Below are 23,855 nucleotides of genomic sequence, written 5' to 3' on the forward strand. Positions count from 1 at the left end.
CGACAGGCGCTTGGATGGATACTTGGAAGTACAGACAGGCTGTCCATTGAACATATGTCAGTCATATTCGTATTGATCAATGAAGCTCATTATGGACACTGTACATAACCCCCTGGATAAGACAATTGTCAATATCAACTGCAAGCGTAATCAACAGCTCGATGACAAGATTTCGAACTCCCCTTGTAGACCCAAGTGATCCGTGACCCAGACTCCTTCATCAGAGAAATTTTCATCCTCACTCTCAGACTGATTAAAGGTTACCGTCACCGTGACCCCCTCCCCAATCCTTCTCAGACTCTTCGCCCCAACCCCACCACAATACAGAATCTTATCCATACGACTACACCCAAACTGCTCCCTCATCCAATCCGGAACCTGCTGACCCCACGTGAAACTCTCCTCCGTCCCCTCTCTCCCGCCCAGAGCCAAGAACGCGTCTCTGAGACCACACTCCTCCGGCGCGGAGCGATCCTCCATCGCAAAGGCGTTGAGGTCACCTGCAAGAATAGCCGCATGGGGAGTCGGCGGCACATACATCCCCTCATCCTGCGGTTCAGGCGCAGGACCAGACCCATGCATGAAGCTCGAGGCGAGACGTAGCTGCACCGGCCGTCTGGGCAGGTGAGAAACAAGACTCTCGAGATGTGTATTGCACAGGCGTAAGATGCGTTCTTTGCGTCGTTAGCTTCTGTCACTACCAGAAAAGGGAAACGCAACTTACCGCCCTCAGCCCCAGGGCGCCCAACATCAACATCAACGAACAATCCATCCCTTTCCATCCTTGAATTCGAATACGGTACCCGGAATACGCCCCGCACAACCAAGTGTTTATCGATCATCGTCGTCGTCCCGTACGACCCGCGCCAATGATCGCTGCTGATGTCGGTGATGAAGAACTTCTCCTGTACCCAGCCCGATTCTTGGATTAGCTGCAGATCCGACTCGACCATCTCCTGGAGGAAGATGATTGATGGGATCTCGTTGTCGGGCTGGGTGCTGTGCTGGTGGGACAGGTACTCCAGTGCTGCGGCCATGCGTTCGCGGCCGAGCGGGGTCTGGAAATCGATGTTCCATGTTGTTAGTCGGATTCTGGTTATGGTTTTGCTGTGGGTTTGGTGGAGATTAGCAGTGCTGCCGGTTTTGGTGATGTCTGTTGAGGTCAGGATTGGCGTCCAGGTGTTGTTGAAGTAGTGGTAGAAGGGCTGTGGGTTGGCGCGGTCGAGTCTCATGGTGGATTTTGCAGTGGGTAGTTTCTTCGCGAGTCGAGGGATTAGTTTTGAGGTCATTTAGAGACTGCTCTTGGTACGTTGGGCTCTGATTTCATTAAGGCTTGGATGAGTAGATGAGATGGATGATGACTGCCTGCGGAGAGTCGTCATGTTCATGCTATTGTTACTCAATAGTCATGATTAATTAGGTACGAGCTATATGTATGTTTTGAGGATAGAATCTCCCATCGACATCATGGTTATTATTGCTCAAAGGTTCTGATTTCTTTGATGCCATTTGACTTGATGTCACTAATGAAGTATTTACTAGGTGAGTATGGAGTACTTTTCAGCATTATCATATTAGATCTTCCTGGTATGCCACAATCAGGCTGAAGTGCTACCTGTGAATGCAGCGCTCAGAACCGCACTCATCCTCAGCGCATCTAGTCATTGTTGACGATACTTTGACGCGTCTGGTCTCAAGTTGACACACGCTCGTTTTTCTCAGTCCGGTCATCCATCTTTCCCCTATCCAGCAGTTGGATTTGTCCCCATTGCCCGGAGAAATGCATGTCTTGTGTTCGGTCAGTCATCGTCCAGGTCTTTCGTTCTAGCACTTGTTGGAAATGGCTCTGTCAATCGCGAAAGAGTTCATTCGTTTTGAGACTCCTTCGTCGCCTCAGTCGCCAGAGCAATGGAAGCAAACAATTCAAGATGTCAAGCTGCTTTATTTCCAGCGTCAGTACAAGCAATGCGCCGCCCGTTCGTTTGAGATCCTTGAGGCTGTAAAAGAACCAGTGAGTAAAGTCTGCTACTCCCAAGATAGAAATGCATTGACAGGCTCTTGATCGGCAGATCCATCCAGTCTACAAGACATCCCTTTATTTCTACAGCGCCATTTCCTACGAGGAGATGGGCCGAGCAGCCCATAACTACTCCCGAAGAAAGCTTCCTCTGCTGAATTCCGCTCTGGACAGCTTCGTCACCTGTAGTGCAATTCTGCCCTCGACAATTCCAGTCCCTGGCATCAACTCGGAGAGTTCGAGTCCTGCTTCGCTGGTGGAGTCATGGACCGCGTCAGATTTCTCGGAGAGTCCTTCGCCTGTCGGGGCCCTCGTAAGCAGCATCACGGACATCATCGACAAGTCTATGCTCTGCCCAGACGATGATCCTTTCATCTCAGATAGTGAGGGCTGGGTTGACCTGGCTCTCGACATTCCAAAGAATCTTCCACCCCGCATTCCACAGGACGATCAGCGACTCATGCCCTCGCCCCTTCGACTTCGAAAGTCGTCGGTTGATCTCCGGCAGGCTGGTCGGCAGAATCAACCTGCGAGACTTTTTCGTCCCCCTCCTCTTCCTATCAAGATTCTGCCTGCGGACGTCATGGAAAAGAACCACGAACCTTCAGGACCTAACAGGACTCCCCGCGCGCAGGGTGGAGGAAACGTCCATGCGGATGAGCACAAACGAACGCCCGTGACACCGTCACGCGCCGAGTCCATTAGACGATATAACAGCACCCTCGAGTCCTTGCGAGTTCAGATCAACTCCAGCATTGCCGACATCCACGCACTGATGGACGAGATCAGGGAGTTGCAGTCGGCCCGTCAAACGTCGAAGAGTTTCCGCCGATCCGCTTCATTCTGGAGTTTCAGTCCCGTCAAGGAGGGTCCTGAGGGTCAAGAGAAACTGGGTAGTTCGGGGAGAGTCATTGTCAAGGAGACCAAGGAGCAGCGGATTGCTCGACTGCGCGCCGAGGGATGGAAGACGGTCGGGTTGAGGTCTCCGGTCCGGGGCTGGAAGGGAGCGGCGTACTACCAGGCATACTGCAATTCTGTTTTGGACGAATTGTATCTTGAGGTGTAACTAAGGGTTCGACAACCGTCTTGACATTGGGGTTTTCTTGTGGCAGAGTACGGAGTATACCATTCATTGCACCTAGCGGGGTTCTGAAGCGCATATCTGCTCATGATACTTGAGGATGGTGTCGAATACGATGGATTGTGAGCTATCTAGAAAAGAAGACCAAAAATAACGTGAAGTTACATGAGCCATCACAGACGAAGAATTGACTCCATCAACCGTCCCACTATTTTTGGGTGGTGCCTTGAAAGTGGATCCGGCTTCAAGGCTGATATTTTGGTACAAAAAAAGGTCGCACAAGGTCGCTGGCGCGTTTCATGCTGATGAAGGGCTAAGGGTCCTAGTGTTCTCTGTAATGCAGAAATGATCAAGATGTGATTGATCGAATTCGAGAGACGGTTGACACCACTTGAGATCTGAACTGCTACATAGATAGCGTAAGAGGACGATGCATTGTAACCGAGTGAAGTTTGAACTCTGAAGGGACTGACAAGGCTGAGGTCAAGCATCGTAGCCCCTAGAATAGCCGATCGCGAATTTTACGACGGTAGTCCAGAACGTCAGTGAAATGATTAGGGGGAAAAGGAAACCTCAGCCACTGAGATTCCATTCTCGACAGTCTAGAGAGGACTCCGTATACTAAGGTACTCCGTCATCCAATTCGGGATATTTTGGATCAGCCCCGCCGCTGCCCAAGGCTCGACCAGCTGGAGGTAAAGACTCCGTGGCTGTGCTGGTGAGACTCGGGGCGATTCAGAGAGACGGTCTGGAGTCTTGACAGTGTGGTAAAATTAAATAAACTATGGATAGTCCAAGGTCCAGACAGCTTTATTTCTTCAGTCCATCTTTCTTGTGAAGAGACATTGTACACTCCAGCACCTTTCCTCCCGTGCATCTGCATCAATTCCACCGATCGGAGTGATCTTTCAGAGGGTCAGTATGTTTATTTTCCTATCCCCTATTGACTTACAGCTATCTACTCCGTCTAATGTCGAGTCGCCGCTCCGTCCTGGCTAGTCGAGATCATGTACTGACATTCGATCCCTCGATAGAATCGTAAGAGAGGGAACAGAAACAGACATCGTCCTCCTCGACGTTCCCAAACCCTCCCAATACCATTTCCTTCGCCCCGCCCTCCTGCCCCCTCACGTGCGGGGTCTCCCATCAGCTTCGTTCTGTCCGCTGGCCTCAGCCCTCCACCACACGTTCTATTTTCGAGCTTGGGTCCCTGTCAGACAGACCCTGCTTCGTCACAATGAGTTGTGAGTCTCGCTTGTCTTTGTTTTCGCTTCGTCAATGCCCTGTGTGATGTGGCTGGCTTCACTCCACCCTATGTCCTACCATTGATCTTGCGCTCAAATACTGGAGCCTGCTGGTCTGAACTCGTTTCGTGCGATCATGTCCCTGCTAGCATTACCGTTAGCCCTCTCGAGTAGTAATGCAAGTCTTTTCGGACTACTCGTTCTTTTGTTGTTCTTTGGTTCGAGCATTCCCGTGGGATCTGAGTTTCTCATTGTGTTTCTTTTTGTCTTCTGTCCTTCGCCTTTTCTCAATGGAGCTGCTGTCCCTTGTGCGGAAAGATGCTAATCATGGCATGGTTGTCTTAGTCTCTACTATGTTTAACAAGCTGTCCGGGCAGCCCGAGAGTTACGAAAAAAAGTACGGTGTTCGAGCCCTTTAGCCTCCTTCTCTATCATCTCAGGCCCATTGAAGACATTATGCTCACCTCTTCTAGAGCGCTGTATAGGTTTGGAAGGACGCTAGGTGCAGGCACTTATGGTATCGTCCGTGAAGCAGAGAGCAGCCGGGGAAAGGTCGCAATCAAAATCATCCTGAAGAAAAATGTCCGCGGCAATGAGCGCATGGTCTACGACGAGCTGGAGATGTTGCAGGCGCTCGATCACCCCAACATTGTTCACTTTGTAGATTGGTTCGAATCCAAGGTGGGTGCAGGAGCTTAGCTTACCGTCCGCCGATCGCAGTCTGACGGTGAATTAGGACAAATTTTACATTGTCACTCAGCTGGCCACTGGTGGTGAGCTGTTTGACCGGATTTGCGAGTACGGCAAATTCACAGAGAAGGACGCTTCTCAGACAATCCGGCAGGTGCTGGGTGCTGTGAACTACCTTCACGAGCGCAATATCGTCCACCGAGGTTAGTCTTCCAGTTAACTTTTGCCTGTGGGTGAACATCGCACTAATACTGGCTCGTGTATAGATCTGAAACCCGAGAACCTCCTGTATCTCACTCGCGACCCCAAATCCCCCCTGGTGTTGGCTGATTTTGGTATCGCGAAAATGCTGGAGAACCCTACCGAAGTCCTCACAACCATGGCGGGCTCGTTTGGTTATGCGGCGCCTGAGGTCATGCTAAAGCAAGGCCACGGCAAGGCCGTCGACTTGTGGTCCCTCGGTGTTATTACCTACACCCTGCTGTGCGGATACTCGCCCTTCCGATCGGAAAGCCTGTCCGATCTGATCGAAGAATGCCGCGCTGCCCGGATCGTCTTCCATGAACGCTACTGGCGCGATGTCTCCAAGGATGCCAAGGACTTCATTCTCAGCCTGCTCCAGCCTGACCCCGCCAAGCGGCCCACGTCGCAGGATGCCCTGAAACACCCGTGGCTGACTGGTGAGTCTGCCAGCGACCGCGACTTGCTGCCTGAGATCCGTGCCTACATCGCCCGCTCCCGTCTTCGGAGAGGAATCGAGATCATCAAGCTGGCGAACCGCATTGAAGCGCTCAAGATGCAAGAAGACGAAGAGGACGATATCCCCAGCCCTGCCGAGATGGCGGCAGCTGCAGCAGAACCCAGCAAATCCTGTGACACAACAGCGTTTCCTCCTCTCGAAGGGTCGGAGGCAAATGGGAGCTCATCCCCTGCGCCTGTTGATGGTACAACCGGTGGGACCAAGAAGCGGAGTCTGAGCAAGATCGCACGCGGCGCGATCTTCCGCGAAGTCGTTCTGGCCAAGGTTCGCGAGATGAAGGAGAACGAAGAGCGTGAAAAAATCGAACGGGAGGCTCGAGAGCGAACTCCCCATTCTTGAGATTCTAACCGACAGTCGATCGGTTTCCTTTCGTGTTTATAAGAGCCTGTTCATATCTTGTGTATCCGGATCATGTTCGAGTTGATCTTCGAATATGATTTCTATGATTCCTGTGCAGATTCAGATGCTTTTCTTATTCTCGGAGTTTCGTTTGCTGGCATTTCACCGTATTCGCCCTTCCACCTGATTTCAAAGTTGCGCCACCTGTTCTGCCCAATGATGTCCTAAAAAGTGGACCGACCGTTTACTTAACCGTTGTGTCATCGGGTCATTAATATTAATAAGTGAAGCGCCAACCGAATCATGTAGGTGCTATAATCCTGGAGAGACTGATATCAAAGGATCACGTGCTGCGATGTCAGATGCTCTCGGACCAATCAGATGACCGGCTGCAGGTGATCGGCTGCCTTACCCACTACAGGTACCTGCTGTTTGGAGCTTTCCCTTTATATACATCCAGCAACGTTCACCTTCCTCTCTCTTGGTCAGTCTCTTTTACTCTAAAGCTTTACAAGTTGCCCTCACTTGATAGATATTTTCTCCTCTAGCTTACTTCTCTGAGTGGTACCCCGCAATCGCTCGTCTACCTTACCGACATCAAGAGCCCCGCCTCATCAGGACGTCATACACAGCTGCCCTAACAAGCTCTACGCGCGTTCGATACTACTAGTACCTGACCCTACATCAGACATTAGCTTGTGTATCTTGAAGACCTCTCAGCCTCCGCTCAAGGGGCTCGTCTTCCAAGATGTTTGCCGGAAAGCGTTTGAGCAAAGTATTCCATTCCATCTCCCCGCTCGATAAAGAATGGTATAAACTGACGCTGAATGCACATCTACAGGAGCTCCTGAAGGTACCTACACTTCCCTGCCGTATAATTGCACCTTGGTCCCAGCATCACAAAGACGGCAGCATCGCCACAACCATATGATTTTAACGTTCAATCTCTGTTCAGATGAAGGAACATCTCCCGCCAGGCATCTCAATAATCAAAGACGATAATCTCGAAGAATGGCAAATGGACATTAAAGTCCTTGATGACAACCCGCTCTACAAGGACCAGACCTACCGACTCAAATTCACCTTTGGGTCGAAATATCCCATCGGTGAGCCCGCTCTCTTGCCGCACAGCCCCGCGCTTGCATCAACGTCGCTAATGATACCACAGAACCACCAGAAGTCCAGTTTATCGAACTCCCCAGTACATCCGATACCCCACGGCCCATCCCCATGCACCCCCACATCTATAGCAACGGCATCATCTGCCTCGACCTCCTCAGCTCTGCCGGATGGTCGCCTGTGCAAACGGTTGAAAGCGTCTGCATGAGTATCCAAAGCATGCTGACAGCGAATAACCGCAACGAACGGCCTCCCGGTGATGCTGAATTCGTCTCATATAACAAGCGCCGCCCGCGCGATATCGCTTTCATGTACGATGATGATAATGTGTAGTCCGTATTCTGGTCCGGGGCTGAGCTTCATGGCGGTGTGATTGCCTTGGTCTTTCGGCGGAATGGCTCGGGCGGCATAGTCTTCGGTCCTCAATCTGGCATTATTCGAGGGTTAGTAGACATTCTCAGGTGTTGATTTGTCACCTTTATTCGTTCGCATTCGCGTTGGCGTCGGCGTCGGCATTGTTTTCTTTAACTAGGGCGCTCTGGTTTGGATATTGTGCTGCTGGGAGTTCCATCTGCTCCTCTTCGTTTCTTTTATCTACATATTGTCATACAACAGCCTACGACATCGCAGTGATATAACTGCATGAGACTTTCATTTGCTCACCGAGATAAGGTTGGTAGCAAGAGATTCAGCTATGGAATCCGGAGCAGTTGCCTTTTTGACCAAGAGGGAGACCGCAGTGGTCTATGTTAAGAATCCTGTAGTCCCATAATTCTATTCAGCACATGACATTGTATTGAAGATCCACATGTCACTATAAACAGGTTTATGGCAACAGAAAAACAAAGAAAATGGAAGGAAACAAAACGCCATGGGAAGAAATTGGTACAGCTCGGCGGTCGAATCGCCACGTCTCCATTTACACTGGCACCCCATGCACTCAACCGGTAGCATGTTCACTTTTCAAGTTGAATAATTAGAGAATGACCTGAGGGAAAGGCGCCTAGAGGAGCTCGCTCTGTTCTGATTATCCTCTGCCTCTACATGATGATGCATTTGCACATATTTAGATATGTAATAATTCACATATCTCTACCGGTCGACTTCACCGAACACAAGATCCATTGTACCTGGCAATTGACATGTTAGCGGACTGGAGGAACTCGGGATCAATGTTGCAACAAAGTGAAACCCACCGATAATAGCGACAGCATCTGCCAGAAGGTGACCACGAGAGATCTGGTCGAATCCACCCAAATGAGCAAAGCCGGGAGCACGGATCTTGCAGCGGTAGGGTCTCTCGCTGCCGTCACTGACAAGGAAGACACCCATTTCACCCTTGGGGGCCTCAATGGCGGAGTAAGTCTCACCAGGAGGGACGGCGTATCCCTTGGTGAAGAGAAGGAAGTGGTGGATCAGAGCCTCCATGTTCTCCTTCATGGCGGCACGGGGAGGAGGAGAGATCTTGTAGTCTTCGACGCGGACAGGACCAGCGGGCATCTTGTTCAAGCACTGGTGAATGATGCGCAAGGACTGGCGGAACTCCTCCATACGGCAAAGGTAACGGTCGTAGCAATCACCGTTGACACCAACGGGAACGTCGAACTCAACCTGATCGTAGGCATCGTAGGGCTGCGACTTGCGGATATCCCAGGGGACACCAGAACCACGGAGCATGACACCAGTGAAACTCATGTTAAGGGCGTCAGCCGCGGTGACAACACCAACACCCTGAGTTCTGGCCTTCCAGATACGGTTATCTGTAAGCAGCTCCTCGGTCTCGTCAATGCGGTCGCCGAACTGGGTGGCCCATTGGTAGATATCATCGAGAAGGCCAAGGGGAAGGTCCTGCGATACGCCACCAGGGCGGACATATGCAGCATGTAGACGGGCACCGGAGACACGCTCGTAGAACTCCTATTGAAGATGAAAGGTCAATGCATTGCTCTCCGATCATACGCGATTAAGAGAAAAGATGCCGCCTACCATGAGCTTCTCACGCTCCTCGAAACCCCAAAGGAAAGGTGTCAAAGCACCAACGTCCATGGCGTGGGAAAGAACCGACATGAGGTGGTTCAGGATACGCGTGATCTCGCCGAACAAAGTCCGAATCCACTTGGCTCTCTCAGGAATTTCGATGTTAAGCAGCTTCTCAACAGCCAGCGAGAAGCACTGCTCATTCGTCATCATAGAAACATAGTCAAGACGATCGAAGTAGGGCAGAGCCTGCATGTAGGTCTTGTACTCGATCAACTTCTCGGTACCACGGTGCAGCAGACCGACATGGGGATCTGAGCGAACAATTTCTTCGCCATTGAGTTCCAGAATCAATCTAAGCACACCGTGAGCGGCAGGATGCTGGGGACCGAAGTTGACAGTGTAGTGACGGATCTTGCGGTCGACGCCTTCCGCCTGCGACTCAAGATTCGAAGCGGCCTCGGACTCTGCGGTAGCCTTGTTGGCCAGATGTGTGAACGTCGGATCCGTCGGGACGAGTCTGGTAGCCTGGTAGCTGGTAGGCTCCGCGTACCGACGGGGAAGGGTCGTCGATATCGAACGGGTGTTTCTGGCGAAGGTAGAGGGGCGAAGACAGAGCTTCTTGGGCGCACTGCCCGCCAGACGGGCGAAAGAGGCAGCCATTCGAAATATCGCAAGGAAGGATGAGGGATCAAACTGGCCGACTGTCCTCAGTCCGGACGTAGTGAAGGAGGCACTCTTACAGGACGGTCGATGCGAACTGACGCTTGGAGGTTGCGGGACAAATTGGGTAATCACGTGATGAATGCTTCGGGTCATCACGCCGCCTCTGGTTGGTCTTTCAATGGTCTCTAAAGCGTACCCGCGCTAAACCTGTATTGGTGAACACAGTACTGGTTTTCTGATCCGGACGGACCAGCAGCACCAAGATTGTCTCTATAATGGGTGCCGTTTAAGTGGGAGGACATGACCGCCTTAAGCCTGCAGAAAATACTGCCGCTTGTCCCAAAGAAATTATCATCCGCTGATTTCTCGATTGAACCTCTCAGTCCTCAGCAGTCAATCTACCTCGTGTTGTCGGCCACCATGGCGCCTCTTATCCCATCGCAGGAGGAGCTTGATCGTAGAAGGGTACATTACTTTCTAACACATCGTCTGTGAATATCCTCGACACTAACCAGCTCTTAGATCGTCGGTATCAACCCAGAGACGGTCACCAATATCCCCTCCACAGATTTTCCGGGTCACTGGCCCGGCGAGTCGCATGAATGGAATTTGGAAACATTCAGAGATGTGCGTTTTACTTGAGCACCTTTCATATATTAGCTTTCATCGTGTGTCGCGATGGCGAAAACTTTCTTCAACTCACACCTGCTGTTCATAGGGCTTCCGAGTCGAGTTTCATCGCAATGACCCGTTCGAATCCTCCTTCTCCTTGATTGGACTTGATGCCTCCATCGCAAATGCTTTCCGTCGAATTTTGATGGCTGAAGTGCCAACCCTGGCCATCGAGTATGTTTTTGTTCACAACAACACTTCCGTTATACAGGACGAAGTTCTCGCTTCGCGATTGGGTCTGATCCCGTTGAAAGGCTCAGTAGAGGGTCTCAACTGGATGCGCTGGTTTAAGAAGCCCACAGAGGACGATCCTGAATCTGGCAGCACCCCCGCCGACTACAACACCATCGTTTTACGCTTGGATGTTGAGTGTACCGAGAACCCCAATGCTGCTCCGGGCGAGGATGACCCTCGCAAACTTTACAAGAACGCGCATGTTTATGCCAAGGATATCACCTTCCACCCGGTCGGACGTCAGGAACAATTTTTCACTGGCGACGGTGCAATTCAGCCCGTCAATCCAGATATTCTGATCGCCAAGCTACGTCCAGGACAGAAGATCGATATGGAGTTGCACTGCATCAAAGGGATCGGAGCTGATCACGCCAAGTTCTCGCCCGTGGCTACCGCAACATACCGCCTCATGCCAGACATCAAGATTCTCCGCCCTATCATCGGTGAAGACGCCAAGAAATTCGCCAAATGCTTCCCCAAGGGAGTTGTTGAGCTGGAGCCCGTTACGTCGAGGGAAGCCGCGCAGAAAGGAAGCGAATATGAGGGTCGTGCAGGCGAGATGAAGGCCGTGGTTCGTGACCCTTTCAAGGATACCGTCAGCAGAGAGTGCCTGCGACACGAAGAATTCCAAGGCAAGGTGAAGCTGGGCCGCATTCGCGATCATTTCATCTTCAACGTTGAGAGCACTGGCCAGTTTGAAAGTGACTATCTTTTCCTCGAAAGTGTGAAGGTGCTCAAGCTGAAATGCGCGAGATGGAAGCGAGGCTTGACGGATCTCATGCGGTAATAACATTCATGCGGCCTGTCCCAACAATTTTCGAAGTATATAATGCATTAGCCGGCGTTGGTTTTCGTTATCTCTGTGCTTGTTGTACATCTACGAAAAAAGTTGGTCAAAACCTCCTTTACGACGTTAGGAGTCTGCGTGGGGATCTTCTTCAGATAATAGAAAATGCAGCTATTCTTTCTTCAAGTCGCTGTGTGTCTTTCTGGCAATGTACTCAATCGCATATCGTCGTAACGCAACCATGTCCCATTCAGGCTTGCAAGCTGCAGCCACGCCGCTTCATTTGAAGATCAATTGGAAGCGGAAGTCAATAGTGTACGCGGGGTCGCTGACCGCAATTTCCTGACCATTTTCAACCAGTTCCTTCAGCTTTAGCTTCAGGTTGCTCCTGGTCTGCTCCTCCAGCTGAGGCGGGAAGCGTTGGTAGAGTGTCTTTTCTTCCGTTCTCATACTCGGCTTCTTGAGCTGGGCCTCGGCTCGCTCACCGAGACTCTCTATGAATTCCTCCAGCGTCATGTTCGGGTCTACAGTAATCTTTCGGGCCAGATTGCCGCAAACTGGGCAATCTGGTTTCTTTTCCGCTTCAAATGTGTAAGTGTAGACCCCCTCTTCACCAGCGTACATCATATAGTTCTCCAGGTAAGGGTTGCAGGAGGTAGCGATTTTCAGTGCTTCTGACGTGGTCGCGGCTGCGATGACGGCGTTTGTCGAAGCAATAGCGGGAATGATATTCTTGACCACGCCTTGGGTCATTTGAAAGGTTACACCGTGGATGTGGAACTGGTTTGCCCTTTCAAGGGCGGCGTTATAAACCCAGCTGATATGTTCCATGTCATCGCTGTCAAAGGCCTCGTCCTTGCGCTTCTCTTGCCAGGCGATTTGGTGAGCCCACTCAATGCAATGCTGAGGCTGTCTGGGGATAGTTGCAATGGTGCAAAGGGGAACAGCAGGCCGAGGAGCATGCATATCTAGCTGGCATTCAATGCATGAGGACAGAGTTGGAAGAATTACACGGGCCTGACCCTTGAAACCTACTTACGATTAGCATAACTTTGTGACCAACGACATCGGTAGCGTCGGATGGCTTTACCTTCTGTTCCCCCGTCAATGAGAGGCTTGAGACTCTCAGGATTCTCCGGATCAACCATCCCGATAAGAGTAGAATTGATCCACCGTCTGGCCTCGATACTATCCAAACCACATACAATGATCTTGAACTGCATGTAGTAATCCTCGTCCTTGTCCTGAATCTTGCCGACATATGGCGTGATCTTGACACCTTTGACTCGCTTCTCTACGAATGATGCAGCAACCTCTGCCTTAGGCTTGCCGATGTCAGTTTGCCGGAACAGGAACTGCCGGTTCAAGTTGGAGATGTCGATCGTATCTTTTGGAGTTAGACCAACGGATTACGCAAAGCCGTATGGTGATAGAAACACTTACCCATGTCTATAACGTGAATATCCTTGAATCCTGACAAGGCAAGGTTTTTGAGAATTTCGCATCCTAAACCACCCGCGCCACTGTATCAAATTCATCAGTGACTTGATCATGGTCGTAGACAACAATCTCTGACTGACATCACTCTGGGCTCAAGTTAGCAAGCTGATGTAATCATGACCTTGGCAAGCACGTACAGGATCTTCGATGATTCCAAAGCACTTATCGTCTCTGGACCAGGAACCCAGTCTTCATCGCTGTAAGGACCTGGTTTCGACAAGACCGAGTAAAGGTGCTTCCTGCTTTACGTTAACCATTCTTGCCTTGGGCCCTCCAGGCTAATGCATACCACCGAGACGTAGAACTTAGAGGTGCCATATTCAGAGCTAGAAGTCTGAACTCGGCGAATAACAGTCACTAGATGCTTCTTGTGATGTTTACCGTAACTGTCTTCGAACTGCTTCAAGACACTTTTTTTGACCGATATCAAGTTATCTGACCTGGAACAGAGCCCTGTCTCCCTGTTCAAAATTGGAAAATGAGATTAATAGCCAGTTGTATCGCGATGAATGAAAGTAAGAAGCCAGGTGCACTGTTGACTGCTCAGTGACTGGCCCCAGGACACACCGCTGCACGTGACTAGTCCGCTCCATACAATTTCCTCCCACTTGAGGCATGACCATCAAGTGTCTTTCCAGTTTTCGAGAGACATTTAGTTATCGAAAATGGAAGCTCTCACAACTGTGAATATAACGACGCGCGATTCCAGGTCGATTTTATCGCCTGCCGCGGAGGGAAATTCCCTGGATGGTCTTCAGAAACGCCAAACTGGGTCAGCAGCCGAGCTAGACAATAATTCGACATCGTCCGATCATATATTGGCGGTACTGAAGTCAAAACCTGATCAGGATAATATCGCTCATGTACTCTCCATACTTGATCCCTCAAACAAAAAGGCTCTTCCTCCAGACTTTGATATCAGGGTCCCGAGCGCAAAGACCACTCAGGTAATCAATGTCTTAGTGAACGTCACGATTCCCGATCATTGGGAATATCTGAAAGAGACAAAGGGCGAAGCTAGTAAACTACGAGGCATGTTCTTGCGATGTTTCAGCAGCGTTGCTGGATTGAGTTGCTTGGTCACTCAGCTTCGTTCTCTGATAACCGCAGCACGAGCAGCACATCAAAATGCGGAAGGATCGAATAATCGTATTCGACTTGCAGAGATTCTGTCGGTCATCTCTGCCCTGCTGAAACCGACAGACTTTGTGTTGCGCCTTTACAATGACATCCATGCTCTTCACACTAATGAAACCCAGAAGCAGCTAGCTTGGAAGGAGCTTATTGCTCTTCTTGGTGCCAGCAAACTCCTACCTGCCGCTGCAGAAGCACTGAGCTTGATAAAAGACCTGGAAGGCCTCGCGAAGCTCTCTTGGCTTGGTGAAGGAACTCAATATGCTTCCTGGTTGGGGGCAAATATATGTCAGATTGTCTCGAGGATTAATCCTAACAACGACGCGGGTCTAAAAGCAGCTTCTCTTCTAATGGCGCGGTCATTAAGTATTGGCTACACAGGTTAAGTCCTACGATCCTTTGGCAGCTTGTTCATACTAACTCATTTTCAAGATCACCTTGTAAGGGAAATCTATTCGGGCCTTCTACTAGACAGAGCTCTTCCAACACATTTTGACTCTTTCTATGACAAACTTCGGCCGACTGAGCAACTGGCGTTTCTCGAGTCAGTCTTCCGCGACCTGCAGAAGAGGTATTTTCCGGTTAGCATCTCCTACCTGGACTTTGCGAGTACGTCCAACCAAACCGTTGAAGGTGTTGCGGCCTTGTGCTCAATCATCATTTGCAAACGTCCACACCTAGTAAGTCAGCTAGCAGACTGGCTTGCAAAAGGTCAAGCTGGCTCAATACATACTGTCGGTCTTCGCCGAGCGCTACTAGCAGCTTTGTCGGATAGAAAGGGTAACGTCTTCCGGGGTGCGCGGCCTCTGAGATTCAACTAATAGATGCTTTTCAGATATAATTCAAGCTTTGCTCTCCAGTAGCCTCGAACAATCTGGCGATAAGTTTTACATCAGACACGCCCCGATGAGCAGTCAAGAAGGTAGTCCGGAAACCCATTGTCCGAATGTCAAAGCTTGCGCTAATATTTATCAGCAAATGCTCAAGTTGTTCTCTTGGCTGCTGGGTGTCTTCAACGGCTGGATAGCTGTGCAGTCAAGGACGCAGGGCGTTCTAGTATTTTCCTGAGCACCGTCTCGAATCGTTTAGCAGCCTCAGCCTCCAAAGCCCGCCTTCTCGGTATGATCATCGGCACCGCAATCTCGCAACTCATTGAGGAGCCGGGAAAAGCTATGAAATTTGATCTTGAAGAAATGGAAAGCGACGAAGCAGTCTCGTATCTGGACTTAGCCAAAAAAGCAGATCGCGTGGGAAGTTTGGATTATATCAGAATATCGAAAGAACAATCACCTAAGGAGCATCGTCCACCCGCTCAAGGACCATCCTCTTCTCGAACTGTGCGTGCGCGAGCCTCCACCACACAATCGGTCAAGATTGTGTCAATAGAAGAGATTGGGGACTCGGAGAATGATGAGAACGAAGATGATGATGATCTAATACCGTACGAGAAGCCTGACGAGGATCCATCGGACTCCGACGATGACCCGACTCTTGTACAACGCAACAAACCGACACCACCAGTGTAAGTTGACAGAACTACATTGCGAAGATACAGACGACTGACTCGAACAGATACATTCGCGATCTGATAGCTGGCTTACGGGATACGGAGAACCTCGAACGATTTGAATTGGCCGTAACCACTGCTCCTTCTCTGATTAGACGCAAGACTGGCTTCGGAACCGAGCTGGCTGAAAATGTAGAGGAGCTGGCTCTTGTCCTGGTCGGACTGCAGGAGCAGGCTAAACTCCCTAAGTTCCATGAATGTCGGTTACAGAGCATGATTTCCTTGATTGTATCGCAACCGCTGAAAATGGGCCGCTGGTTCGCTGCGGTATTCTTCGATGGAGATTTGTCCCAGACCCAGCGGTCCGCAGTCCTCACGGCGTTGGGTCTAGGTGCTCGCCAATTAGCAGGAAACGGCGAGGAAGATGCTCGCACACTTGGATTGCCAACCTTGCCCGACACTTCCTTCCCAACCAGGAGGCTGCCGGCAAACGTGGAGGACTTATATCTAACCAATGAATCCCCCATCGCGAGTCTTACAAAGACCCTCTCAAAAGCGTCACTTGAACCAATCGCGGCTCAAGCTGCGGACGCCGCGTCTGGTCCGAATGCACTCAAGGTGCGAACATTTTCGTCACGAATGGAGGTCGAGAAGAAACGCCAGCAGCGAGATGCGCAGCGACAGAAGTCGACGGTCAGGGACCTTCACAAAGTATTGTCAGAGGGCTTCTTCTATCCTCTAACAGCTCGTTTTGCATTGATGATGACGCAATTTTCCTCGTAAGAACTCAAGTCTTTCCCGTAAATCTGAAGGACGCCAGAATTGACAAATTCCTCTATCACAGGTCAACCGCGCCCTCGTACAACCCTTTTCTGATTCCGCATCTCCTCTGTCTCTTCATCCAGACACTGACACTCATCCTTTCCACCATGGGGCCCCACAACCCGTACCTTCCTAATCTCACTCAGGAGACGTTGACTTTTCTCCTCTCGCTCTACACACGACCGCTTTCGGAGGACCCTTCAATCGTCTCCGCGCTGCTCTCGCTGTTCCTCGCAGTACTGGACTTGAACGTCGCGTCAGGCTCCTCCGGCGAGGAACGACTCGTCACTGAATTTGCGACTCAAGTAATCGAGTTGCGCGAGTGGGCTGGGTCAGTTTTTGATCGAACTCCGGCGGCACAGGGAGTGGATGACCCTCGGGAACAGGTCAGACTATTGGCTGCAGGGGTCATGGTGAAATTGGGTGAAGTAACGGAGAGATACCAAGGGCGGTTAATGGGTGTCAACTCTGGATTTAAGTATTAGATCTAAATAGTCCATAATCTATACGTCTGAAAATGAAGAAAGTACTCACGCGTTGACGGGTGGTGGGACAATTGGGCAAGTCAATATACATAGGTTATCGATGATCGTAACAGCATTTCGTGATTTACGTTGACAGGATCGTTATTGAATTAGTCCATATACAGGACACTGGCCCCACCGAATTTCCAGTCCGAGAACATGCCTCTCATCCCTCGGTCTTTGCAAAACTTCCCTTCTCGATAGCTGCCTCCATCATTCGATCGCCGTTGATGATGCTCGTTGTGCAAATGACAATCCTTCGGCGGGGGGCCTCCTGAGCTGCGATGAATCGCAGTGCTGCAATCTCTGTGAAGGTCGCTCCACCTAGGAGGAATACATACACAGTCTTGGTGGCATTGTTGCCGCTCAGCGTCTGTCGCGCACGAACAGCCTTATCATCTCCCTTCTGAACGATGCTGAACGTCGCGCCACGGGCGCTCTTTACTACGTCCTCGAATCCGAGCCAGCCGGGGGATGCAGTGCTTGCAGGGGTGGAGGTAGCAGAGGCAGCACCGCCCTTGACGAGTGAGAATATATAGGGCTTCTGCAGAACGCACTGGACTAGACGAATGCTGAGTGGAGCGAAGCCGCTGTATACGTAGGCAATGTCGTTCGGGTCTTTCTCACTGACTTCTTCCACCAGCAGGCGTAGATTCTTCCGTAAGTAGTTATAATTTGTCTTAGTTCCTGGCTGAGCACCAGCAGTCGGAATAAGCATGGTGGCGGCCGAGGAACGGGGCTGCAGGAGCTCCATTTTCTCCAAGGCAGAGAAGGTCAGTATGTGCTGATGTCCGTAGGCGTGGACAATTTGCTTCTTGAAATGCTCGAGATCCCGGGAACGGAGTCCGCCTGACATGCACGACTCCAGGCACAGCAGACGGAGAACAGTCTTAAGAGGCACATCCCTGGCAATCAATTCTTCGATGGCATCATGTTGATACGTCGGGTCAGTGCCCGCAGCATTATTTTGCTGGACTTCAAGAACTTTGCGAAAGATATCTGAGCGCGTGTTACCCATTATCTCTTGGGCGAGGTTCGTATGAACGCGAAGACTTTGGTGCTCCAATTGATAAGTTGGCAGTTTATTCACGAATTCACGTAATTCTGAAGCCGTCTTGGCCGCATAACGAGTCTCATACTCGCTTTCTAGACGCCGGGCCACCTTATTCAGAATATCGCCGACTATGGCAAAGTTTGCGTCACGCACTTGGCTAAACAGTTGATCAGAAGAGTCCAGTTGTATCTTCCGCTTCTGTCCCTGCTTTAGGGTTTGTTGAGGAGCCTTGGAAGACTCCTGCGCTTGGGGAACAGAGTTGGCTCCAACGATAGCCGTATCAACATCTGCCTGGTTATTCTTGATCCCGACAAACTCATCAATTAAGCCCTCGTACGTGAGCTGCGTGAGTAGGGGAGTGCCAAAGTCCACCATCCGGTCAATAATGATCAGACTTTCGGTACTCGCGCTGGGCAGAAGTCCTCTTGCAGAAGGACCCCTCAAACCGGAGCTCTCTTCAGCATCGAGCTCCTTTCTCATCCGCAACAGAAGGTCTGCGAGTCGGCGCGCGTGATCTCCCTTCCCAATGATTCGAGGAAAATAACCCTGTCTTTGCTGAATATCCATGAGAGCCTTCGCGGCGAGGAAGATACAACCTGGGTCTTTATGCTGCGTGATGATAAGCAAATGGGTTGCAGTGAGACAATTTTTCTGGTTCTTACCAAGTAGAGGTCACCGAAGGAGTCGTCCAATTCCAGGGAAAGGACATCTTGTTCGAGAGGTACAAAATACAGGGGAAACTCGGCGATATTCACATCGCCAATGATTCCTGCATCTTCCAGGATCTTATTGCTTACAAATGTTCGTCTGGGTAGCCAAAATATGGAAAATTCATGCTCAACATTGCCGTTCTGCTGTAGACGCTTGATTTGCTCTATAGAGAAATGTCAGCTCATTCTGATGGCATTCTATCGGACAATTCAGAGAAAGAAAGCCTTAGGGATGAGCTCCAGTAGTAGCCCTCTTGATGGGAACATGGATTGTTTTGATATAGGGAACTTGACTGACTACGTAGAGTGTGGATGATTCTGCGTAATCTACTGATGTCCCATGTGTCCTGTCCCCGAAAGGAGGCCAGACAGATAATGCAGGCAATGCTTTACAAGAAATAGAGCCGAGATGACATACCTGCTGCTGTTTGCACCTGGCGTATCTTCTCGGCATGGATTAGGAAGATGACATTGCGTTGGGATGAGTCAACATTGGCATTCTCGAGCAGAAAGACTCGATCTACGCCGTATTCTTGGAGTTGGGAGAATTTGACGAAGATCCCAACTGGACCTGCCAGATTTTGGCTGATGACAAGATTCTTCTTACCACGCACCTGCCCGTGTAGTTCTGATTTAGCTCAAGTTCGGCTTCCGGTAACATCGATGCTGTTGAGAAGGGGACGACCAGGAAGGAGCCTCACTCACGCCTTCAAGGAGGGTCAACAAGTCCCTCCGCGCCTTGTCCTTGATATAGTCAGCATCAGACCCAGGATATGGCGCCATGGTTGCTGTAGAGCCTCCCAGACGTGGTAGTTTCTCAGCAAACCAGAGGAGAAAATAGGCAGAGAGAACAGGAGTACGGTTGCTGCTATTTCTGAGGCGTCAACTTTGGCTCAGCCATCCCAGCTAACTATGATTGGATTAGCGCTAATCACCGCCTCTCCCTGCGCCACAATACGTGTCTCATACACTGTTACCACATGTTTTAGTTAGACATTCCCAGCCTACTCACCTATTGCTGTATTTGTATTAACGCTTCAGGTCTCGACTCCTCCCCCTCAATTTAGATTATTTGCCTGAAACTCCCCTGAGTGTCTCAACTACATTTAACACCTTCTCAGCTTTCACCCACTACCCCGTCTCATTTAGACTGTTGTAAACACTTCCATTGTCTTTTTTGCTTTCTGTGCTGTCTGCGATTTCCCCTGATACCCCTTTCATTCCTACACCTCCCTGGCAATCCGCAATGGGCTTGTTCAAGAAGTCCGGCGACGACGATGACTCGTCCAACCGCCGGGCCCTTTTTGGTTCCCGGTCCAAGAGCAAGAGTCCAGCTCCTCCTGCCAACCCATATGCGAAGCCAGCACCAATTGACCCGTATACCAGAGCCAAGATGAACGCTGGAGTAGCCCCTCTTCCGCCCTCCGAACAGCCTGCTGGACCAGGCTCGATGAAAGGACGCTCTCCCATCGGCACCCCTGCACCTGGAGGCATCCCAGGCGATAACAAGATTCAGGGCTATGCTCCCAACCAGTATGGCAATCAAGGCGGATACGGTGCTGATCGATTCGGTAATGCTGGCGGCGCATCGACCTCCCGATACGGCCCTGGTGGCTATGGAGGATTAGGCAGCACCGATCCGAATGACCCCGCTGCAGCAGACAAGGACGCACTTTTTGGAGGAGCCAGGGACCGGGTACAACAGCAGCAACAGAATGGTCCTCCACCTCCATACTCAGAACCGAACAATGCTTATGGCGGCGGAAGCAATGAGTACAACACTTCCACGTATCAGGAGAGACAGCTCACTGCGGAAGAAGAGGAAGAGGAGGAAATCCAGAACATTAAGCAGGAGATGCGATTCATCAAGCAGGGCGATGTCTCATCCACTCGCAATGCTCTGCGCGTCGCTGCGCAGGCTGAGGAAACCGGCCGCGAAACGCTCGCCCGCCTTGGGGCCCAAGGGGAAAGAATTCATGACACCGAGAAAGCCTTGGATGTTGCCACTATCGAGGGTCGACTTGCTGAAGAGAAAGCAAAGGAGCTGAAAACTCTCAATAAGAGCATGTTCGCGGTGCACGTGTCAAACCCATTCACTAGCGCCAGGAGACGACGGGAGCGGGACGAGAAGATCATTGAGACCCATCGTGCTGAACGGGCAACTCGGGAAGGCACGCGCAATGAGGCATATCAGACCAACCAGAGAATGGAGCGCACATTCAGGGAGATTGAAAGGGAAGCGGGTAAACCGCATGGCAAGAGCAGGGCCAATGTCACGGAGCGTGCCAAGTATCAATTCGAGGCAGACAGTGAGGATGAAGCTATGGAGGATGAGATCGAGCAGAACCTGGATCTTCTGTCCGGTGCTGCCAGTCGCCTGAATGGACTTGCTCGTGCCACAGGCCGCGAACTTGACGAGCAGAACAGACACCTAGAGCGGATCATGGGCAAGGTGAGTGTTCCGGCTTGCTTCTCTAGTGCCTGTGGACTTCAGCTGACTTGCTACAGAGCGATTTCGTCGACGATCAAATTGCTATGAACCGGGCAAAGCTGGACCGTATTCATTAAGGATCTGCTCGTCTATTCAATTCAGTCGTGCGGATGCACCCGTAGGCCGCCTGGTGCAGTCGACGTCGGTTGATGTTTCACATCTTGATCTATAAGCTTTCTGTGCATATCACTGTCTACCATTTCTCGGCGTTCCCGGCTTTGTGGCTCGTTGGAGCATCCATATTCAGTGTTCGAGCTAGCTGTATATTCGCGAGACCGATCACTCTGATTCATAGAACCCATCAATCTAATTATTACCTCGAGGAACGATTTGCTGATTCTTCGTCGGAGCTGTTTGAATGACGTCGTGTCCTGAGATGCGACGAGCCTTGCGATGTTTGATTGTCTTTCGAAGGTGGTCCGCTACATTGAATCGCTGCGCCCCAAGGATGAGATGTGTTCCTAACTCTCCTTCCCACAGCCGATACTTGGATCCCTACACGGCCTCGCACCAGCTGGACACAGTATTTTATACCATCTAACATTGTTTCAGTGCACAGAATATCATCAACCCATCGCATGTCAAAGTCTAGGACATAAGTTCCGTTGTCTTTTCAATGGCTGATCACTATCTTTCGACCATCTACTCCTCTATGACCAGCACCGGATCTGCAGTTCATTCGAGAGTCCTCCTAAGCACAGCAGGCATGTATAGAATCCGTTTTCAAGACGAATAGCCACAACCTCATGCTGCAACGCAATCTATACTCCATAGTCATACTCGCCTACTGAGGACAGGGTACAGACTATAGTACCACCCCGCCTCCTCACTCTGCATGACCAACAGCGTCATCATTAAGCAAGAGTCATCTTTGTAAAATGGAGTAATCCACCCCTCCTAAACCCCAAACACACCAATATACACTGCGTCTCATCTACCGAAATGCCTCCGCCAACTGGTCAACCACTCTTTGCCACTGCAACCGATGCCAAGCATATCACAATGCACGAGACAGAGGATGTGCCGCGTAAGCCATTCCCCACCCTTCTTGTCATGTGCGCGCTTGCGGTCTTGGCAGCCGTCCCTGATTTCAACTGCTTTGAGAATATTGTCCCTGATTGGGTCATGGCCGTTGACATTCCAGTCGTCATTGCAGTTGGAGAATTTTTCTCGCAATCATGATTGGGCATGAGTTCCCTGATGGGTTCCCACCCGTCTCTCAAGCCAGATTGAGCAGGCCAAGAAAGAAGTTAGGGAACAAGTTTGGCAATCATTCCTTAAAGAGGCGATGAGGCTCGAGCGTCGAGGGCCTGATGCGGAAGGTTTTACTTGTGGCTTTTTCTTTACTCCTTTTTGAAGTTGGAGGACAGGACCCTTGGAGTTGAGACAAATGGATAAAGGTACCTATGGAGTATGGAGTACGTACTGCGTACTCCGTAGCTCTAGCAAAGCACGAATCAATATGTTGACCGTGATTCTGCTGTTCACTGGTTCTGACTCGCCAATTTGGGCCAGAAAAACTGCTCCCTAAGAATGAAACAGGGGCAATAGTGCTGTGAGAGACGGAGTACCTAGTTAGACCACGGCATGGGTCATACGTCGCCTGCGTTGTGTATTCCTTGTTGCTATATCTCACGTACGGTCCATTGGATATTGTCCCCGAAAGAGCGTACGTACTCTCGCTTTACAGAGATGGATTTGAGTGGTCAAGTCTCATTCTTGTTCTCTATATGTACTCCGCAAAGCAGCATGCATTGTACCTACGTGAAAGTCTGCAGTGGATTAATAAGACAGACAGACAGACAGACAGACCTACCGACATGCATACCTACTACTTACTCCGGAACGTACGTTCAGCTGTAAGTACAGTCCTAGACTCCTGTAGCATAATCCCTAGCAAGATCCACCCTTCGTCGGTGGTTAACTTGTTATGGAGAATTGTCCGGTCTAAGATCTATGGCTCCCTCTCGTGTTCCCCCTTTAGCATTCAAGGGTACGACAACTAGCAAGGAATTTAATTCCGATGAGTTCGTATGAAGAGAGGTTATTGTTATCGAGCGTTTGACCCATGGTCTCGGGTTTATGTGAGGTTGCAGTAGATACTTCGTTCACGTAGTAGAAAAATAACCTTGGAAATCTCTTCGACTACGCAATGGCACCAAGAACCTGTTTTCATAGCCTTCGCATAGAATTAGCTATTGAGCCACTGGACAGCAGTACGCTGTAGCACATGCTCAATAATGCATGAGCATCGCAGTCGTCCAAAAGAATCTCCTCCCAAACGTGCAACCAATGACATAGGCCAAGGAAGTCTGCTGTCCCGCATTTCTGCACACTGGGATAAGTGATGAGTACTCTCACTCTTGGCCAAACTGCTGCCGAGGAGTGTTTTGAGAGCTTGTTTCTAGTTCAAGGGTGTCTTCAATATGGTTAACGACTTCTATGTTGAGTCAGACACGATTACGAAGTAGTTGTTAGGTAGCCTGCAACAGAAATACAGGGATGCTCATCCTACACGACTCAACGG

The 23,855-nt window shown here is 50.5% G+C and overlaps 10 protein-coding genes across 10 annotated transcripts, besides 1 other annotated feature; 6 read left to right on the forward strand and 4 right to left on the reverse strand.

Annotated features, from left to right (window-relative positions):
* Positions 1-150: 150 nt before the first annotated feature.
* Positions 151-1,232, reverse strand: NFIA_088850 (endonuclease/exonuclease/phosphatase family protein; the record flags this gene model as incomplete). The annotated part of the gene is made up of 2 exons (XM_001260825.1): positions 151-674; positions 725-1,232. The coding sequence occupies 2 exons, from the start codon at positions 1,230-1,232 to the stop codon at positions 151-153; spliced, it is 1,032 nt and encodes a 343-aa protein (XP_001260826.1).
* Positions 1,233-1,840: 608 nt separating this feature from the next.
* On the forward strand, positions 1,841-3,083 carry NFIA_088860 (uncharacterized protein; the record flags this gene model as incomplete). The annotated part of the gene is made up of 2 exons (XM_001260826.1): positions 1,841-2,011; positions 2,070-3,083. The coding sequence occupies 2 exons, from the start codon at positions 1,841-1,843 to the stop codon at positions 3,081-3,083; spliced, it is 1,185 nt and encodes a 394-aa protein (XP_001260827.1).
* A 1,612-nt stretch (positions 3,084-4,695) lies between these two features.
* NFIA_088870 (serine/threonine-protein kinase) lies at positions 4,696-6,131 on the forward strand (the record flags this gene model as incomplete). Its single annotated transcript, XM_001260827.1, has 4 exons — positions 4,696-4,739; positions 4,816-5,023; positions 5,079-5,235; positions 5,299-6,131. The coding sequence occupies 4 exons, from the start codon at positions 4,696-4,698 to the stop codon at positions 6,129-6,131; spliced, it is 1,242 nt and encodes a 413-aa protein (XP_001260828.1).
* A 748-nt stretch (positions 6,132-6,879) lies between these two features.
* Positions 6,880-7,583, forward strand: NFIA_088880 (ubiquitin-conjugating enzyme E2; the record flags this gene model as incomplete). The annotated part of the gene is made up of 3 exons (XM_001260828.1): positions 6,880-6,984; positions 7,087-7,237; positions 7,300-7,583. 3 exons carry the CDS (start codon positions 6,880-6,882, stop codon positions 7,581-7,583), a joined length of 540 nt encoding a protein of 179 aa, XP_001260829.1.
* A 759-nt stretch (positions 7,584-8,342) lies between these two features.
* On the reverse strand, positions 8,343-9,890 carry NFIA_088890 (NADH-quinone oxidoreductase subunit D; the record flags this gene model as incomplete). Its single annotated transcript, XM_001260829.1, has 3 exons — positions 8,343-8,380; positions 8,447-9,167; positions 9,237-9,890. The coding sequence occupies 3 exons, from the start codon at positions 9,888-9,890 to the stop codon at positions 8,343-8,345; spliced, it is 1,413 nt and encodes a 470-aa protein (XP_001260830.1).
* A 423-nt stretch (positions 9,891-10,313) lies between these two features.
* Positions 10,314-11,586, forward strand: NFIA_088900 (DNA-directed RNA polymerase core subunit RPC40; the record flags this gene model as incomplete). Its single annotated transcript, XM_001260830.1, has 3 exons — positions 10,314-10,358; positions 10,416-10,520; positions 10,612-11,586. The coding sequence occupies 3 exons, from the start codon at positions 10,314-10,316 to the stop codon at positions 11,584-11,586; spliced, it is 1,125 nt and encodes a 374-aa protein (XP_001260831.1).
* A 279-nt stretch (positions 11,587-11,865) lies between these two features.
* Positions 11,866-13,404, reverse strand: NFIA_088910 (NEDD8-activating protein UBA3; the record flags this gene model as incomplete). The annotated part of the gene is made up of 5 exons (XM_001260831.1): positions 11,866-12,617; positions 12,677-12,973; positions 13,030-13,109; positions 13,224-13,325; positions 13,376-13,404. 5 exons carry the CDS (start codon positions 13,402-13,404, stop codon positions 11,866-11,868), a joined length of 1,260 nt encoding a protein of 419 aa, XP_001260832.1.
* Positions 13,405-13,751: 347 nt separating this feature from the next.
* NFIA_088920 (telomere length regulation TEL2 family protein) lies at positions 13,752-17,034 on the forward strand (the record flags this gene model as incomplete). The annotated part of the gene is made up of 6 exons (XM_001260832.1): positions 13,752-14,601; positions 14,653-15,015; positions 15,056-15,142; positions 15,196-15,742; positions 15,793-16,506; positions 16,572-17,034. The coding sequence occupies 6 exons, from the start codon at positions 13,752-13,754 to the stop codon at positions 17,032-17,034; spliced, it is 3,024 nt and encodes a 1,007-aa protein (XP_001260833.1).
* A 205-nt stretch (positions 17,035-17,239) lies between these two features.
* Positions 17,240-19,620, reverse strand: NFIA_088930 (Sec1 family protein; the record flags this gene model as incomplete). Its single annotated transcript, XM_001260833.1, has 4 exons — positions 17,240-18,736; positions 18,790-19,001; positions 19,256-19,451; positions 19,543-19,620. The coding sequence occupies 4 exons, from the start codon at positions 19,618-19,620 to the stop codon at positions 17,240-17,242; spliced, it is 1,983 nt and encodes a 660-aa protein (XP_001260834.1).
* A 463-nt stretch (positions 19,621-20,083) lies between these two features.
* NFIA_088940 (putative plasma membrane SNARE protein (Sec9)) lies at positions 20,084-21,405 on the forward strand (the record flags this gene model as incomplete). Its single annotated transcript, XM_001260834.1, has 2 exons — positions 20,084-21,289; positions 21,346-21,405. 2 exons carry the CDS (start codon positions 20,084-20,086, stop codon positions 21,403-21,405), a joined length of 1,266 nt encoding a protein of 421 aa, XP_001260835.1.
* A 1,711-nt stretch (positions 21,406-23,116) lies between these two features.
* Positions 23,117-23,140: a microsatellite.
* The last annotated feature ends 715 nt before the right edge of the window (positions 23,141-23,855 follow it).

This window comes from Aspergillus fischeri, genomic scaffold, assembly GCF_000149645.3.
Source record: "Aspergillus fischeri NRRL 181 1099437636264 genomic scaffold, whole genome shotgun sequence".
In the NCBI taxonomy this organism is placed as follows: domain Eukaryota; kingdom Fungi; phylum Ascomycota; class Eurotiomycetes; order Eurotiales; family Aspergillaceae; genus Aspergillus; species Aspergillus fischeri.